The sequence below is a fragment of the Aotus nancymaae genome, unplaced genomic scaffold, assembly GCF_030222135.1.
Source record: "Aotus nancymaae isolate 86718 unplaced genomic scaffold, 86718_ANA_hifiasm-v0.15.2.pri h1tg000016l, whole genome shotgun sequence".
Lineage (NCBI taxonomy): Eukaryota > Metazoa > Chordata > Mammalia > Primates > Aotidae > Aotus > Aotus nancymaae.
The window spans coordinates 54,776,509-54,792,306 of NW_026988428.1; the positions used below are offsets into that span (position 1 = coordinate 54,776,509).

Below are 15,798 nucleotides of genomic sequence, written 5' to 3' on the forward strand. Positions count from 1 at the left end.
AGAGATATGAACTCACAGTGGGAGGCAAGGAGGTCAAAATAAGGGCTCAGTTGACTTTCTTCACTTTACTAATTCATCAAAGTGAATTTTTTTCAAACCTTGAAAAAACTCAAAGAACTCAATACTATCTAATGAGTACATTTTATTGTATTTATAATAATCACAGTTGCTACTGCATGTGCATTGTGAATAGCTCACTTTTCTGTGGGTTTTGCTATTTCAGTTGGCTTTGAAAGTATCTTAACGGTATTATAAAGCTGGGCAGGGTTATTAGCCCATTTGCAGACAATGTGCCTGTTTGAGGAATAGTGGAAAGAAAAGCAGAAGAGAAAAGAGGGGGAGAATAGGAATGGTAATAACTTAATAACTCCACTAACATTCTTTATTAGATGTTCTATGCTTTGGCAGCCACCCAGTGAGTAAGATATTTGGTAGTTGGTGCTAGGGCATGGGGAAAATGAAGTAAACCAAATCTCTAGTAACTTCGGTGACCAAATTTCAAACATAATCATTCTTTTTTCATTTATGACAATTTACAAATGTATAACTGTATTTAAGAGGGTAATTAGACATTAAATACTTTGATTTTTGTAATAATGGAGAAGCTAGTATTTCATTTTCACTTATAGAATATTGTTTTATCAAAGACACTTTTCAAGAGCAATGGATGCATCTGAAATGCCAGCTAAGCAACACTGTAGAAGGTTCTCACAGGCATGCTTCCCTCTGAGTGGAAACGCTGAAAACCTTTCTAATAGAATTTCAATTATGTTTTAATTAACTTGGCTGGAGAGTACAAGTAGAATTCAAATGAAATCTAGCAAAGTTGGTTAGGTATGTTTTTGAAAGAGCAGCTCATAATTAAAAAGAGGAAACTCACAAGACTGGGGACAGATGAGTTTCACTTAAGACAGCTTAAAAAGTTACCTACTAACTTCATTTTCGTTGAGCATATCACGATTTCAAATATCCATGTCTATTTACTGCGGAGGTACGCTTCACATTCTAGCTTTATGTTTTTCTTTTCTATCCTCACACATCTTCCCTAGAAAGTGGGTAGAGATTGTGTGGAAGCACTCTAGCATATACTAATACTTAAGTCTGAGATTCAGTAAGAGATTACACAGTAATAGCATATGAGAATTTATATAAGAGGTTGACAAAAGGTAATTTTTAAAACACATTTTATTTTATAATTTTATATTGGAAAAAAACTATTGTCCCTGTAAAACAAAACAAAACAACAACAACAACAAAAAATTATATGTAATAAAACTTATCAGCCAGGTGTAGTGGCTCACGCCTGTAATCCCAGCACTTTGGGAGGCCTAGGCGGGCAGATCACTCAAGGTCGGAAGTTCAAGACCAGCCTGGCCAACATGGTGAAACACTGTCTCTACTAAAAATACAAAAATTAGCCAGGTGTGTTGGTGCACACCTGTGATCCCAGCTACTCAGGAGGCTGAGGCAGGAGAATTGTTGGACCTGGGAAGCAGAGGCTGCAGTGAGCTGAGATTGTGCCACTGCACTCCAGCCTGGGCAACAGGGCCAGACTCCGTCTCAAAAAAAAAAAAAAAAAAAAAAGAAACCTAATAAAACGTATCAATATCCTCCTGACCAGAGGCACACATTTGGACTCTTTCACAAAGAAAACATTCTTAGATCAGAATATTGGGAGGTGTGTGTTCGGAAAGTGCAGTTTTATCTAAAGGCGAAAATGTCTTTAAAGGTTTGGAAACATTGCTTTAAATAAATTCTTAATTTATCATTATTGTAAGTTTGAATTTTCAGAGGTCTCTTTTTCTTAAAGCGCATATATGTGTAAGATATACATGTACCCATAGACACATACTTCCACCATATACATCATAATTTAAGTGACAGTTTTGTAAACTAACTCAAAACTACTGACTTCTGTGTTTTTTTTTAAATTTTTTTATTTTTTACTTTTGGTGGCTTAAAACAACAGATTTCTTACTTCACAATTCTGGAGACTAGAAGTCCAAAAGCAATGTGTCAGCAGGGCCATGAGGCCTCTGAAGGCTCTAGGAAAGAATTCTTCCTTACCACTTCTTGGCTGCTGAAGGCTTCTAGCAATCCTTGGTCTTCCTTGGCTTGTAGCTGCATCACTTCAACCTCTGCCTCTGTCTTCACACGGTTATCTCATTTAGGTATCTCTGTATCTCTTCTCCTCTTGTTTTGTGATTTTTCTTATTATAATTTAAGTTCTGGAGTCCTTGTGCAGAACGTGCAGGTTTGTTACATAGGTATACACGTGGTTTGCTGCATCCATGGTGGGGTTTGCTGCACCCATCAGCCCGTTATCTACATTAGGTATTTCTCCTAATGCTAACCCTCCCCTGGTCCCCCACCCCCCCACCTCCAACAGGCCCTGGTGTGTGATGTTCCCCTCCCTGTATCCATGTGTTCTCATTGTTCAACTCCCACTTATGAGTGAGAACATGCAGTGTTTGGTTTTCTGTTCTTGTATTAGTTTGCTAAGACTGATTCATCCATGTCCCTGCAAAGGACATGAACTCATCCTTTTTTATGGCTGCATGGTATTCCATGGTATATATGTGCCACATTTTCTTTATCCAGCCTATCATTGATGGGCATATGGGTTGATTCCAAGTCTTTGCTATTGTGAACAGTGCTGCAATAAACATATGGGTGCATGAGTCTTTATAATAGAATGATTTATACTTTTTTGGATATATACCCAGTAATAGGATTGCTGGGTCAAATGGCAATTCTAGTTCTAGGTCCTTGAGGAATCGGCATACTGTCTTCCATAGTGGTTGAACTAACTTACACACTCCCACCAACAGTGTAAAAGCGTTCCTATTTCTTCACATCCTCTCCAGCATGTGTTGCTTCCTGACTTTTTAATGGTTACCATTCTAACCGGCATGAGATGGTATCTCACTGTGGTTTTAATTTGCATTTCTCTAATGACCAGTGATTATGAGCTTTTTTTCTTATGTTTGTTGGCTGGATAAATGTCTCCTTTTGAGAAGTGTGTGTTTACATCCTTCACCCACTTTTTGATGGGGTTGTTTTTTTCTCGTAAATTCATTTAAGTTCTTTGTAGATATTGGATATTAGCCCTTTGTCCATGCTCATGGTTAGGAAGAATCAATATCATGAAAATGGCCATACTGCCTATAGTAATTTGTAGATTCAATGCTATCCCCATCAAGCTACCATTGACTTTCTTCACAGAATGGAAAAAAACTACTTTAAATTTCATACTAAACCAAAAAGAGCCCACATAGCCAAGGCAATCCTAAGCAAAAAGAGCAAAGTTGGAGGCATCATGCTACCTGACTTCGAACTATACTACAAGGCTACAGTAATCCAAAGAGCATGGTACTGGTACCAAAACTAATATATAGACCAATGAAACAGAACAGAGGCCTCAGAAATGATGCCACATATCTACAGCCATATGATCTTTGACAAACCTGACAAAAACAAGCAATGGGGAAAGGATTTCCTATTTAATAAATGGTGTTGGGAAAACTGGCTAGCCAGGTGCAGAAAGCTGAAACTGGATCCCTTCCTTACACCTTATACAAAAGTTAACTCAAGATGAATTAAAGACTTAGACCCCAAACCCTAAAAACCCCAGAAGAAAACCTAGGGAATACCATTCAGGACATAGGCATTGGCAAAGACTTCATGACTAAAACACCAAAAGCAATGGCAACAAAAGTCAAAATAGACCATGAGATGTAACTAAACTAAAGAGCTTCTATACAGCAAAAGAAACTATCATCAGAGTGAACAGGCAACCTACAGAATGGGAGAAAATTTTTGCAATCTCTCCTTCCAATGAAGGACTTCTGTATTTTTAATGTAAAATATTTCCTACAGTATATGTTATGGTATTATCATTATTTAAGAATATGTTAGACAAATCCATTCTATTCCTTCCTTTTAGGCAGCATACCTGGTTATTAGGAGATGTTTCCAGATGAGACCATGAATCGAAAAAAATTTGAGTCTCTGTCCAAGTTGAACTGCTTACATCTGGTCAGAATAACACCTGAAATGATCAGACAGGTGAGACTCTACTTAAGGAAGAAACCTGAGGGAAAATATGCCTATGTCCTTGTTACGGTATGGCTGTGTCCCCACCCAAATCTCATCTTGAATTGTACTCCCATAATTCCCACGTGTTGCTGGTGGGCCCCAGTGGGAGATAATTTGAATCATGGGGGTGGTTTCCCCCACACTGTTCTCACAGTAGTGAATAAGTCTCACAAAATCTGATGGGTTTTTGTTTTTGTTTTTGTTTTTGTTTTTAAATGGAGTCTCTGTCACCCAGGCTGGAATGCAGTGGTGCGATCTTGGCTCACTGAAACATCCACCCCACAGGTTCAAGCCATTCTTCTGCCTCAGCCTTCCGAGTAGCTGGGACTACAGGTGTCTGCCACCACACCTGACTAATTTTTTTGTATTTTTAGTAGAGACAGGGTTTCATTTTGTTAGCCAGGATGGTCTCGATCTCCTGACCTTGTGACCTATCTGCCTTGGCCTCCCAAAGTGCTCGGATTACAGGTGTGAGCCACCATGCCTGGCCAATCTTGTTTTATCAGGGGTTTCTCCTTTTGCATCTTTCTCTGTTCTCTTGCTGCGACCATGTAAGAAGTGTCTTTTGCCTCCTGCCACGATTCTGAATTCTCCCCAGCCATTAGGAACTATAAATCCAAACCTATTTTTCTTCCCAGTCTCAGATATGCCTTTATCTACAGCATGAAAACGGACTAATATAGACCTCAACCATAGCTAATAGCTCTACTGTCTAAAATTTCTCCTTATACTTAAAAGGAATCATTGTTGATATACTGCATTTGCAACACATTTTTTTTTCTCTAGAAGACAGACAGTTATTAATTGGTCATCATCCTTCAAATACCATTTTTATTTCTTCTCACATTTTATTAAAATTTTTAGAATTAAAGAAATGCAAAAAAACTACTAAAACCTCATTGGCTTTGGGAAAACTCCAGACAGGGCTTTAAAACAAGATTATTCACTCCTTGGATGTGTAAATTAATATTATTCAATCCTAGCTGGTTGTGGAGGTACATGAGCTCTGCCTGTCTACCCCTGTCCAGGCTCACTTCCTGTTGTGTAGCCCTTAATCCCCAGACCTCAGTTTGCAGAATTGTTCTAAACTCTCATGGAATTTCAAAATCTCACAGGACTCCCAGACCTCCTGTGCTGTGTAGTCCCAGCCATTCAAGAGGCTGTTGCAGAAGCATCGCTTCAGCCCAGGAGTTCAAGTCAAGCCTAGGCTGCATATATTTATGATATTATGTATTTTTTTAACTAATATATATATATATATATTTACTCAAATATAATATATATTTTAACTAAAATAAATATATATATATATTTACTCAATCTCTTGGTTATAAATGGGTGTGGTCATATCTATCTCATAGGCTTATTGTAAGGTTTAAATGAGACAACGCAAATAAGTGTCTGATATATCATAAGCATTCAACAAATGATATTGCTTATCATAGCATGGATGAAAATTGGTAAAGATTTCATAGATTCTCTCTGCTTCTTCTCTTCTCATAAGTGAGAAAGTGAAAACCACAAAGTCAGACAATTATTTTAAAGTCACCCAGCATACTGATGACAGTACGAGAATCTAGGTCTCCTGACTTTCTCCTTCACAAGTCTCCAAGGGCTTCTAATTTCACACACGAAAAATTTCAAATTTCTTAGCAAGTCATAGGCTCTTAAGTGAGCTCTGCCTGTCTACCTGTCCAGACTCACTTCCTGTCACGTAGCCCTTCCTCCCATAACCCAGTTTGCAGAATTGTTCTAAACTCTCATGGGATTTCAAAATCTCACAGGAAGAGATTTCGAAATCCCATGATAGTTTAGAACAATCCCTCCTGTGTTGTGCTGGGTGACCCCTCCACTAGGAGCTCTTCCTGATGGTTGTCTTCCTCCAGATGCAACTGTTCACTATCTCTTGCATACTTACTACACTGTGTCCTTTTTTTCTCTAATAGCACTGTGACTGCACTGCAGTGGCTTGTTTTGATGTCTGAATCTCTCTATTAGACCGCAAGTTCCTGTGGAAAGCAGTATAGTGGGTAGCACTTCTGTTTCTGCCTCTGTTTTCACCCTTGAGATTGTATCACTGGAGACATGTAGGGCAGTTGGGAAGTGATTACTTTTGGTGTGAATATTTGAAAACAGCTGGGAGTGTTCCAATAAGGTCCTCTTAACAAATATGTATCTCCAAACATCATGGGAGGTAAGGAGCTGTGTCAGTTATTCAAATAAATGTTGGAGTGGAGTCAGATGATAAATATTTGCTCTCTTAGGAATAAAATGATTCCATGTATTTATTATGCTCAACTGGGGATTTCGTCTACTATTTGTTTACTTTTCATTGTTTTCATACTTATTCGAATTGTTAATACTTTACTTTCATCTTTAATAAACACAATGGGTCTATAATTGAAAAAATATATACTTACTACTTAGCACACACAGAAGCAAACTCTAAAACTCTGACCTATTATATATATCTCAGCCTAGTTGGTAGCTGATACACACAAGCTTTCTTTATCCTCAAGAAAGTCTCGTTATTCCTCCAATTCCTCTCTCTTGCTCCACACATATACACAGTCTTGGTCAGTATCTCTCTCCTCCCTCTCTTGTAGTACTTTTCAGCTGCCACAGAGTGAGTGACAGCAAAAAGGGGGGAAAAAATAACAGAGACCAAAAGAAAGTATAGTGTGACATGGAGATGCAAAAAAGCAAAAAGGAAAACTTTAAGCAAAAATGAAATATGAGTGAGTGAGTGGCAGGGCTAAATTATGAGATAGTGTCATAGATTCAAAAAATTTCAAAAACAAAGACCAAAATAATATAAAGGTTTGGCTGTGAATTAAAGGAGGGAAGAAACTCAAGGATGTGTCAAAATATATAAAAAAGCCTTTTCTTTCCAACAGGCAGGTGGTCAAATGTCCATAACCTCTGCTCTAAGCCTATAAAATGTATTTGAGTCTGTCTGTGTGTATATATGTGTGTACACAATTATGCCTATTTTTCTGACAATTTTTACTATCTCAAAAAGAGTGAATTTAGGAAATCAAGACATTCCCAAACAAGTATCATCTGCAGATGTTTTTTCATGGAGTAATTATTAGATCCTCACTCAGGACCCAAATGAAGCAAACTAATAATTTGTTGCCCTTTCAAAATAATCTTTAAGCAATATTCATTCAAATTTATTCAGTAAAAATGGAGAGACACCAATTTTCTATTAACAAATACTGAATTCCATATACATTTGCTTGCTAATATATTCCAATGACTGAAGTAAAAAGGCAAATGTTTTCTAATTTTTGAGGTTTACATTTCACCTTCAAATTTCTTTTCTAAACCAGGTATGTTTTGGGAAGCAGCATAGTAAAATGTTTGAAATTAAATAACAAAAATCACTTGTTCTCAGTAAATAGCACTGTACAACCACAATTGTGTTTCAGAATTTTAGCTGCTAGTTATTGCCAAGTTCAGGTGACTGTCTACTAGCTAGTTTCAGAGTTGGCTCTCAAAGACTTGGGTTTAGGGTGGGGGTTGTTTTAATTTTCATTCAGGGCAGCACCACTTTGGCGGGAGCAGGACCAATATCCATTTTGCCAATAATATAAGGAATTGCTTGTGGAAACCTGAGTTTTTTTGGCACTGCATATTTGATTTATTCCACTGAAGTTTTAGCGCCCTTACAGATTAGCACCCCTGGTGAGAACCAGCTGGCCCTGAATCCAGCTTGTCCCTCACTCAGAGAGCACTTGCTATTCAACATTGTGCTGGACTTCTTAGCACACTAGAAGAGAAATAAGAGGTGTAAGGATTGGAAAGGGATAAATTGTCAGTGTTCTCAGATGCTATGAGTTTCTAAAGAAAAAAAAAAGGCCACGTGAATCTATAAGAAGAAATGCAAAGTTTAGCAAGCTTGTAGGATTAATGGTGTTCCTACACCTCATTAACAAACAAGTATAAAAATTAATCACATGTTTAGATTCAAAAATCATACAAAAGGTCTAATGCAGCTAGGAATAATTTTAACAAAATATATACAAGAACTTCATGTAGAAATTTACAATGTTTTTTTAAAAACTTAAAAGAAGACTCACCTAAATAAAATGGCTCACACATAGGATGTGAATACTCAGTATTTTAACAGGGTATATCATCTCCAAATTAATCTGTACAATGAATACAATCCCCAATGTTTTGAATGGGAGTTTACTGATTGGAAAATTCTCATGGGCTAATAAAGGCTCAAGGAAAGCCAGTAATTTTAAAGCATAAAAGTTGGCACTAAGAGTCATAAAAATATAGTATAAAACTATGGTAATTAAAACTATGTGGCATTGCAGATGAGGGGAAAAAAAGATAATTAGACTATATTAAAGGGCTGTGGAATAGCCCAAGTGTAGAAGGGAATATGGTTCACAATAGGAGGAAAAGGATGGAATACCCAATAGATGGTTGAAATTGTGTAGGGTTAATTGTCATTATAGAAAATTAAAATTATGGTTTTCTCTTCCAATCCTCAGAAATATATTCTAGATGGATGAAAGTCTAAATGGGAAAAGTAAAACTTTAAAACCTTCAGAAGAAAATGCAAAGATTTTGTTTATGACTTTAGCATAGAGAATAACTTTTGAAAAAGGCATAAAAAGCAAATTATAATGACATTACAATAAAATTTACTTTATGACACAGAGACATAAAACCCACAGACTGAAAGAAGATAACAACAGTGCATACAACCAACAAAAATTGGTTTTCTGAATAAATAAATAAATGGCTACAAATAACAAAGGGAAAGTAATCTGCCAAAGAGGAAAACTGGTAAAGAAAATGACTATTTAATTCACAGGAGAAAAAAATTCATGAGCACAATAAATATTTGGAAGGCTGGCAGCTTCGGGGTTCAGCAGATAAAATGGGTGGTATGGATTGACTCACTCTATATCCATCCTTCCCTTCCTAATTGGAGAGGGAGAGAAAAATAAAAACACATTTCTAGACCTGCTAGCTGTGAGGATTTCAGGTAAAGATTAGGTCCTGTCTATCAGGTGGACTCAAGAGAATTCACAAGGCAAGGTGAGAAAGAGGCCATTTTCCCTATTTCAGCTGTTTTCCCAGGCAAGCTGGGTGGAGAGAAACATACCTTGCCTGCAGCAGGATTCAAATGTCCATTCTGCAGCTACCTGTGTTTTGAGAAGTATTTGCAGCCAATACAAATGGCAATTTGTATGTCTTCTTTTGAGAAATGTCTACTCAAATTTTTTTGTCCATTTTTAATCAGATTAGATTTTTTTTCCCTATAAAGTTTCTTATATGTTTTGATTATTAATTCCTTCTCTGACGGGTACTTTGCAAATATTCTTTCATTCTGTGGGTTGTCTCTGCACTTCGCTGTTTCCTTTGAAGTGCAGAAGCTTTTTAACTTGATGTGATCTCATTTGTCCATTTTTGCTTTGGTTGCTTGAGCTTGTGGGGTTTTAATCAAGAAATTTTTACCCAAACAATTGTCCTAGAGAGTTTTGCCAATGTTTTATTATAGTAGCTTCATAGTTTGACATCTTAAAGTCTTTAATCTTTTTTGATTTGATTTTTGCATATGGCAAGAGTTGGGGGTCTAATTTTATTCTTCTGCATATGAATATCCAGTTTTCCAAGCATCATTTATTGAAAAGACTGTCCTTTACCCAATGTCTGTTCTTGATACCTTTGTCAAAAATGAGTTCACTGTAGATGTGTGAATTTGCTTCTGGATTCTCTAGTCTATTTCATTGGTCTATGTGTCTGTTACCTTTGCATGACATCTCTTGCAGGAGGATGACATCACCATTTTACTTTCTTTTACTATAATTGCTTCATTCAATAATTTATTAATTTATATCTCCCTAATTTTTTTCATTTTATCTAGATTCCTTTTCCATTCCTGATGTTATGATTGCTTTCTGCTGTTAATTTTTCCAGGGTCTTGTCTACTGTCTTAGTTTTTGTAAAGAAAAAAATTTTTAGACGTACTGATTATCATCATTGGCTTTTTTATTCTATTTCATTATTTCTGTTTTATATTTATCTCCTTCTCTCTCATTTGGATTTATTTTCTTTCTAGCAGTTTCAGGAGTTGAACATGTAACTTGTTTATTTTTAATCTTTTAATTTATTAAGAAGTTTTGTATATGGTGTTTCTATGGTCATTCAATTGTAAATGTTTATAATTTCTGTTCCCTTGTTAATCAATAAATTATGTATAAATGTGCTTTTTAGTTTACAGATGGGGTGGGTTATTGGTAATGAGTTTTCTGCAAAAAGAAAATAAGTTGTACACAGTGCTTTCTACCCAAATAATAATTTTTCCTTTTTATTATACAGCTTGTAGCATAATTCGGTCATATAATATTCCATAATGCCAATGATTCATAATTAATTTATATAATCATCCTTTTTGGGTTTGAGTTTTAGCTTGCTTTTAATTTTTTGTTGTTAAACTTAATGCTTTAATAACTTCAAGCACAATGCTTTTTCTTTTCCTTCTGGAGAAAATGGAGCTCGATATTGATAAAAGAAACCTGAAAATCTGGAGCTTCACTAGGGAAAAGATTTTGGATAATATCCTAATGCAGAATTAAATGTGGGGAAGGAATGCTGTCAGTACCACTAAATAAATAATTTTCTCTTTCAAATAAGAGGAAATTCAGGGAATTAAGTATGGATGAACATCATTAAATTTAGGAAGCCATAATGTTACTTAAGCCATGAAGACAAATCAAGATATTCTTTTAAATACAACACAGTGTATTATACAATACTGTATTCATAGTAGCTGTGCTCAAGAAAATTCCTTTCTGTCTCTCTTGGATTTTGAACCAATCCTTGAATGACCAGTTGTTGTTTTTATCTGGGGCACAGTATTTAGGGCTGTTTGCCCAAGCATTTCCCATCTCATTCATAAGGTCAAAACACATGAGGCATAGATGTGCAGAAAATGCAGGATATGACAGACAAGCATCTTGCCACCAGTGAAGATCTCTTCCACCCTTGCCATTTTCAAGGACTGGCAGAGAAAGCCCTTCCCTCTTACTCAAGACATTTCCATTTCCAACTCCCCTGCTTGGAAGTTTCCTTTTCTAAGTTTAATTGTGTTTTATTTATTTATTTATTTAATATTCCAATCTTTACAACAAAACGATGTTGTGCTCTTCTTTTTGATGGGAAGATGCTTTATTCTTTCACAATAGCAGCCAAAAAACCAAAATGCATGTTATCTTTTCTTGACCCTTAGTAACTCCTTGTGACATACTCATCAAGAAGCCTCTACAATGCAAACATTTTGAGCGTCTTATAATGAAAATGTGAAGACAACCTAAGTCCTTGTTAAAAATCAAACTAGGTATATTTTGTTGATGATGTTTGCCTGAAAGGGATCTCTTACTTACCTCCCTCTGCTTTATGTAACTTTCCCCAGCTCTGACCTGGAGGTTTGCACCATGTCTACAATCATACATGGCAGAGATTGTGGATTTTAAATAACATTTCCCTTCGTAAGGGAACTGAGAAAACAACGCCATTTCAGCAGTTCAAATGTGCTGTTAGAGCAGGGAATATTAGCATTATCCCGGGAGGAAATCTAAAACTTGGTGGTTTCTTGAGTCACTCAAGTTAAAGTTTTAGTGGATTCAACATTAAAGGGGATTTGGAAACCATTAAGGGACTATAGTAGAGCTGTTGTTCTCAGAGTCTCCCTGCTTTTGATGACTTTTCTCTTTGCCTTCACGACTACGTCTCCTTCCTGACTTCTATAAAACCAAGGTAAAAATAATTTTAAAAGAGAAGATATGTACTTAAACAAAAAGGAATAAACTGGTTAAAAAAAAGATTATAACAAAGTTGACACCAGAAAATAAAAGTTAGAAAGGTGAGGTAAAGAAAAAAAATGAGTTATTAGAAGTGTACTTAACATTTGTAAGTTGAGAAATAAACTAAATGAAAATAATGTAATGGTAGAATCACAATTTATTATAGAGCAAAATCCAACAAACTATAAAATCTTGGGGGAAAGTTTAAAAGAATACACATTAAAAATGGTTTAAAATGGACAAAACTAGTAAAAGAAGAAACTAAATTACAAACTACAAGATTGAGAACAAGAAATAATTTGAGTAGTAAGGTATCTTAGAAAAAAACTTTTTTCCAGCCCCCACACTCAAAGCCCATTTAGGTAATTCTTCTCCTGTTCTCTATCTCATGAGCCATAATATGGCTGGCAATGTCTTCGGAGGGAAAAAGACCATTGCACTCTCATCATTGTACGTGCTGTCCATTCTTTCCATAGGCACAGATGCACAAGGGGTTTGCCATACTGATGCTCCAGTTTTCACAGGCATGTCTGGAGGAACATAGTTTCTGTTCAAACTGAACTCCCTGGACTGCCATCACATTTCTATCATCTCCCTCGACTCCCCACAGAAAAGATGAGAGCAAGACAGGCAAATTCTTACTAAGGTGACCCTTGGGAGACAAACTATGTGCCATCACCAAGAGGAATCTGCCACTCAGAAAGTGATGATTCCTGAGTTTCTGGGAATGGATTGAGTTTGGAAGAACCAGTGTTTTCCAAAGAGTCCTGAGGAATGGGTTATTGTCTGGAGATTATTTCAAAAGCTAAATACAATGCCCTGGGATTGACTGCAGCCCTAAATTAGTCCTGCAGCTCCACCACATCCCTAAGCACAGAGATGGAGCCTGCAGAGTCCCAGCTCCCCCGACCCACCCATTTGTATCCATCAACTCTTTTTCTTCTAAAGGCATCCAAGGAAACATGCTATTTGGATGTAAATACATACATACAAAGCCTCAGAGCAAATTCCCAAGTTCCCACCTCTTCTCAATAGTTGTGCCCGGACAGCTCCTACACGGACATTCTGGAGCCAGCATAAACCACTACAGGATTTGTAGGAGGCCCTGGAAGGCACCACCCATGGTGGCAGCAGTGGGACCTCCTCAGGGAGGCCCTCAGCACAGTGATGTCATTTCAGAGGCTGACCAGAGAGTGGCAGCTTTGATACTCTGAAGCAACCTCATTTCTCCTGATGACAGGAACCAGCAACGGCGAGAGTGACAATATGCATATTTACATATTGATACTTACTGGAGAAAGTGAATAACAGATATATGCATTTGGTCATGAATACACATGAGACATCACCTTAGGACCTAAAGGAATCAGTAGGGGGAGGGTACATGGCAGAGCCTTAAAGACCTGTAATAATTGGAAGGCAGTTAAAAAAAAAAAAAAAGCCAGCAAACTACTCCTCTCTATCCCATTTTTACTCAAAGTTTGCTGTGGCTAGGGAAAACGTACAAAGGCATCAAGAAGGTAACTAAAAATGACAGTAGCCTGAAGTCCACAACCGAGATGAAGTCTGATATAAGTTGAACATCCCATAATAATATCTCAGCCCTCAATTCTCTGTAACTTTCCTTAAGGTTTTATTCCTTAGGGAATCACTCTCTGTCGTAATATAATATCGGCTTAACCCTACCAGTTTGCAAAGAAAAAGCAATGTCATACTTAACAGATAACTCGGAGAAGGTCCAAAAGATCATAACAAAAATGAGCAGGGCTGTAAAAATGAGCAATTAGAAAATGTTAAAGGAATCAGAGTGATGTGTCCTTGAGAAAAGAAAAGTAAGGATGCCTTCATAAGAAGTTCAGATATTTCCTTTTCAGACCTGAATAAAAGTTTTTGATGAGATAGAGGGGGTACAGAGAGGAGATGCAGAGGAATGTCGATGGGGGTATATACTGAAGGACAACTCTTTCTAGCAAACTGAAAAAAAAGGAAGCATACAAAAAGTTATTGTACAACAATTCATCTTTTAAAAATATACATTAAAACTCTACATTAAATTCAACCTCAAAATTTAGAAAGAAGATAATATTTGAAACTTAGAGAGGTATTCTGTTACTAGGAACATATTAAGTAATATGAATTATTATTTGTCTTTGGACCTGTGAGAGGTTCAATAGAGAAAGATCTAGAACAGAAACAAAAGGCAATGTCTGGGACAAAGCAGGAAAGAAATATATTACTAAACTTATTCCAGAGAAAAATCATTTGATATATGTAGAAAAATATATGAATATAATATCTGGAAAATAAAAAGAATTTCTGAACTGACATAAAGTTCAGAAGCCTGGGGCTTTGCAAGCCTGTCAAACTTCTTTTTAATATAAAAGAGAAAGAATTGGTCACGGAATGTTCTTCCTTAGGCAGTTATGTATTTCACATGACTGTTAGGCAGCTGCCAGTGTCAGTAATGACACTATGAAAATGGAAATCTTAAAAAAAAAAGGTCCTGTTTATATTGATTTAAAAAACTCTACTAACCAAGTGAAAGACACACAATAATGAGAAAATATATTAGTAGTGATCCAAATACGTAGTTCTTTATTGTCCCTGAAGTTTCCCAAGAAAATTCTGATAAAAAGAAAGTGAATTTGAACTTGTGATAGAAGAGATAATACCAGATTCGAGTCAAAAGAGGATGACCTTTTAATTCCTCCCATTCTTTACAACAATGAATGAAAGTTCACTAATAAATATTTACAGCAACACCTCATCTTTTCATTTTACTTACTTTACATATTTTACTTATAGCATTAGGCAAGGAAGGAACATCAAGTGACAGGCTTGGAATGGTCCAAATCAAGCTCTGGCCTCCCTAGACAGGTGAATTTCTGCGTTAGCTGTTTGTTCATCCAGTTTTCAAGATTTCCACTGTTATAACTCCACAATCTCCTCAGCATATTCCTATTTGAAGAGTTTTCCCTTTAGTCTAACTGGTGTTTACATATATAAATCAACCCATCTCTTATTGATTAGATATAGGCTGCTCTTTGTTATTGCTCTTTAATATTCTCTTTGTTGGGTCAAACAGTTACAATTCCTTTAACCTTTCTTTTGTTGTTCTTGTCTGGAACACTCATAGGACGTCATGGTTTTTAAGGAAACTGATGTTTGCAAAAGTATTACACTGTACTACCAAAGGGTTCAGGGTAAGACAAATAAGGCAAATAGCTTCTCGCTATTAAGCATTTGGGTTTTATTTATTTGAGGGTGCTGTATTGAGGGTCAAATAGAACTATCTTAAAACAGCACATTATTATTCATAACGGTTGGCTAATAGGTCAGGTTACCTGAGGAAGAAGCCTTCGTTGTAAAAACAAAAATTCACACTCTCTCAAATCACGTATCGCTGAAAATAGGAATGAATTCATAAGAAACACTTATTTATATTCCTATACAGAAACAAAGAATTAAAAGCTACAAATTGTTAACTCCAATAAAGTGGAAAATCAACAAACTGAAGAAATGTTCTTTTCCTTCCTCCTGTTTTAAAGTTTTAAAGTTTTCTCTTTATCACTCCAGATATTCCCCTCTTCAGACTCCATGGCTTAGCACTAAAGCACAGTCGGAAAAAAATGGTCAAATTTGGTTCACAGCACCTGCCCAGGACCTACTTTCTTCCTTACCTATGCTACCCAGAGGCGAAACAGCAAATCAGCACCAGACAGCCACCTAGCTTCAAGGTAGGAAATAACCTATGCTACAGACATATTCATTCATGTTCCGGTATAATAAAATACTGGAGCAAACAAACACAGACTGGGCTTTCATTTTGAATAAAGTGGCATATGGCTATAGTCTCTCTTCTCCCCCT

The 15,798-nt window shown here is 36.5% G+C and overlaps 1 protein-coding gene across 5 annotated transcripts in view; it reads left to right on the forward strand.

The window, feature by feature from the left end:
* The window catches only part of LOC105720554 (uncharacterized), a 382,182-nt gene that overhangs the window by 349,974 nt on the left and 16,410 nt on the right, over nt 1-15,798 (forward strand). For 4 of the 5 annotated variants that reach the window (XR_010343018.1, XR_010343017.1, XR_010343019.1 and 1 more), the window contains one exon: nt 15,507-15,667. Coding sequence is in view for 1 of the 5 variants with exons in the window: in XM_064377348.1 (XP_064233418.1) it covers nt 15,507-15,660 (154 nt within the window). In the remaining 4 variants the exon portion in view is untranslated. Of the gene's footprint in view, nt 1-3,946; nt 4,069-15,506; nt 15,668-15,798 lie in introns of all 5 variants that reach the window. The other variant, XR_001108180.2, reaches the window with a different exon arrangement.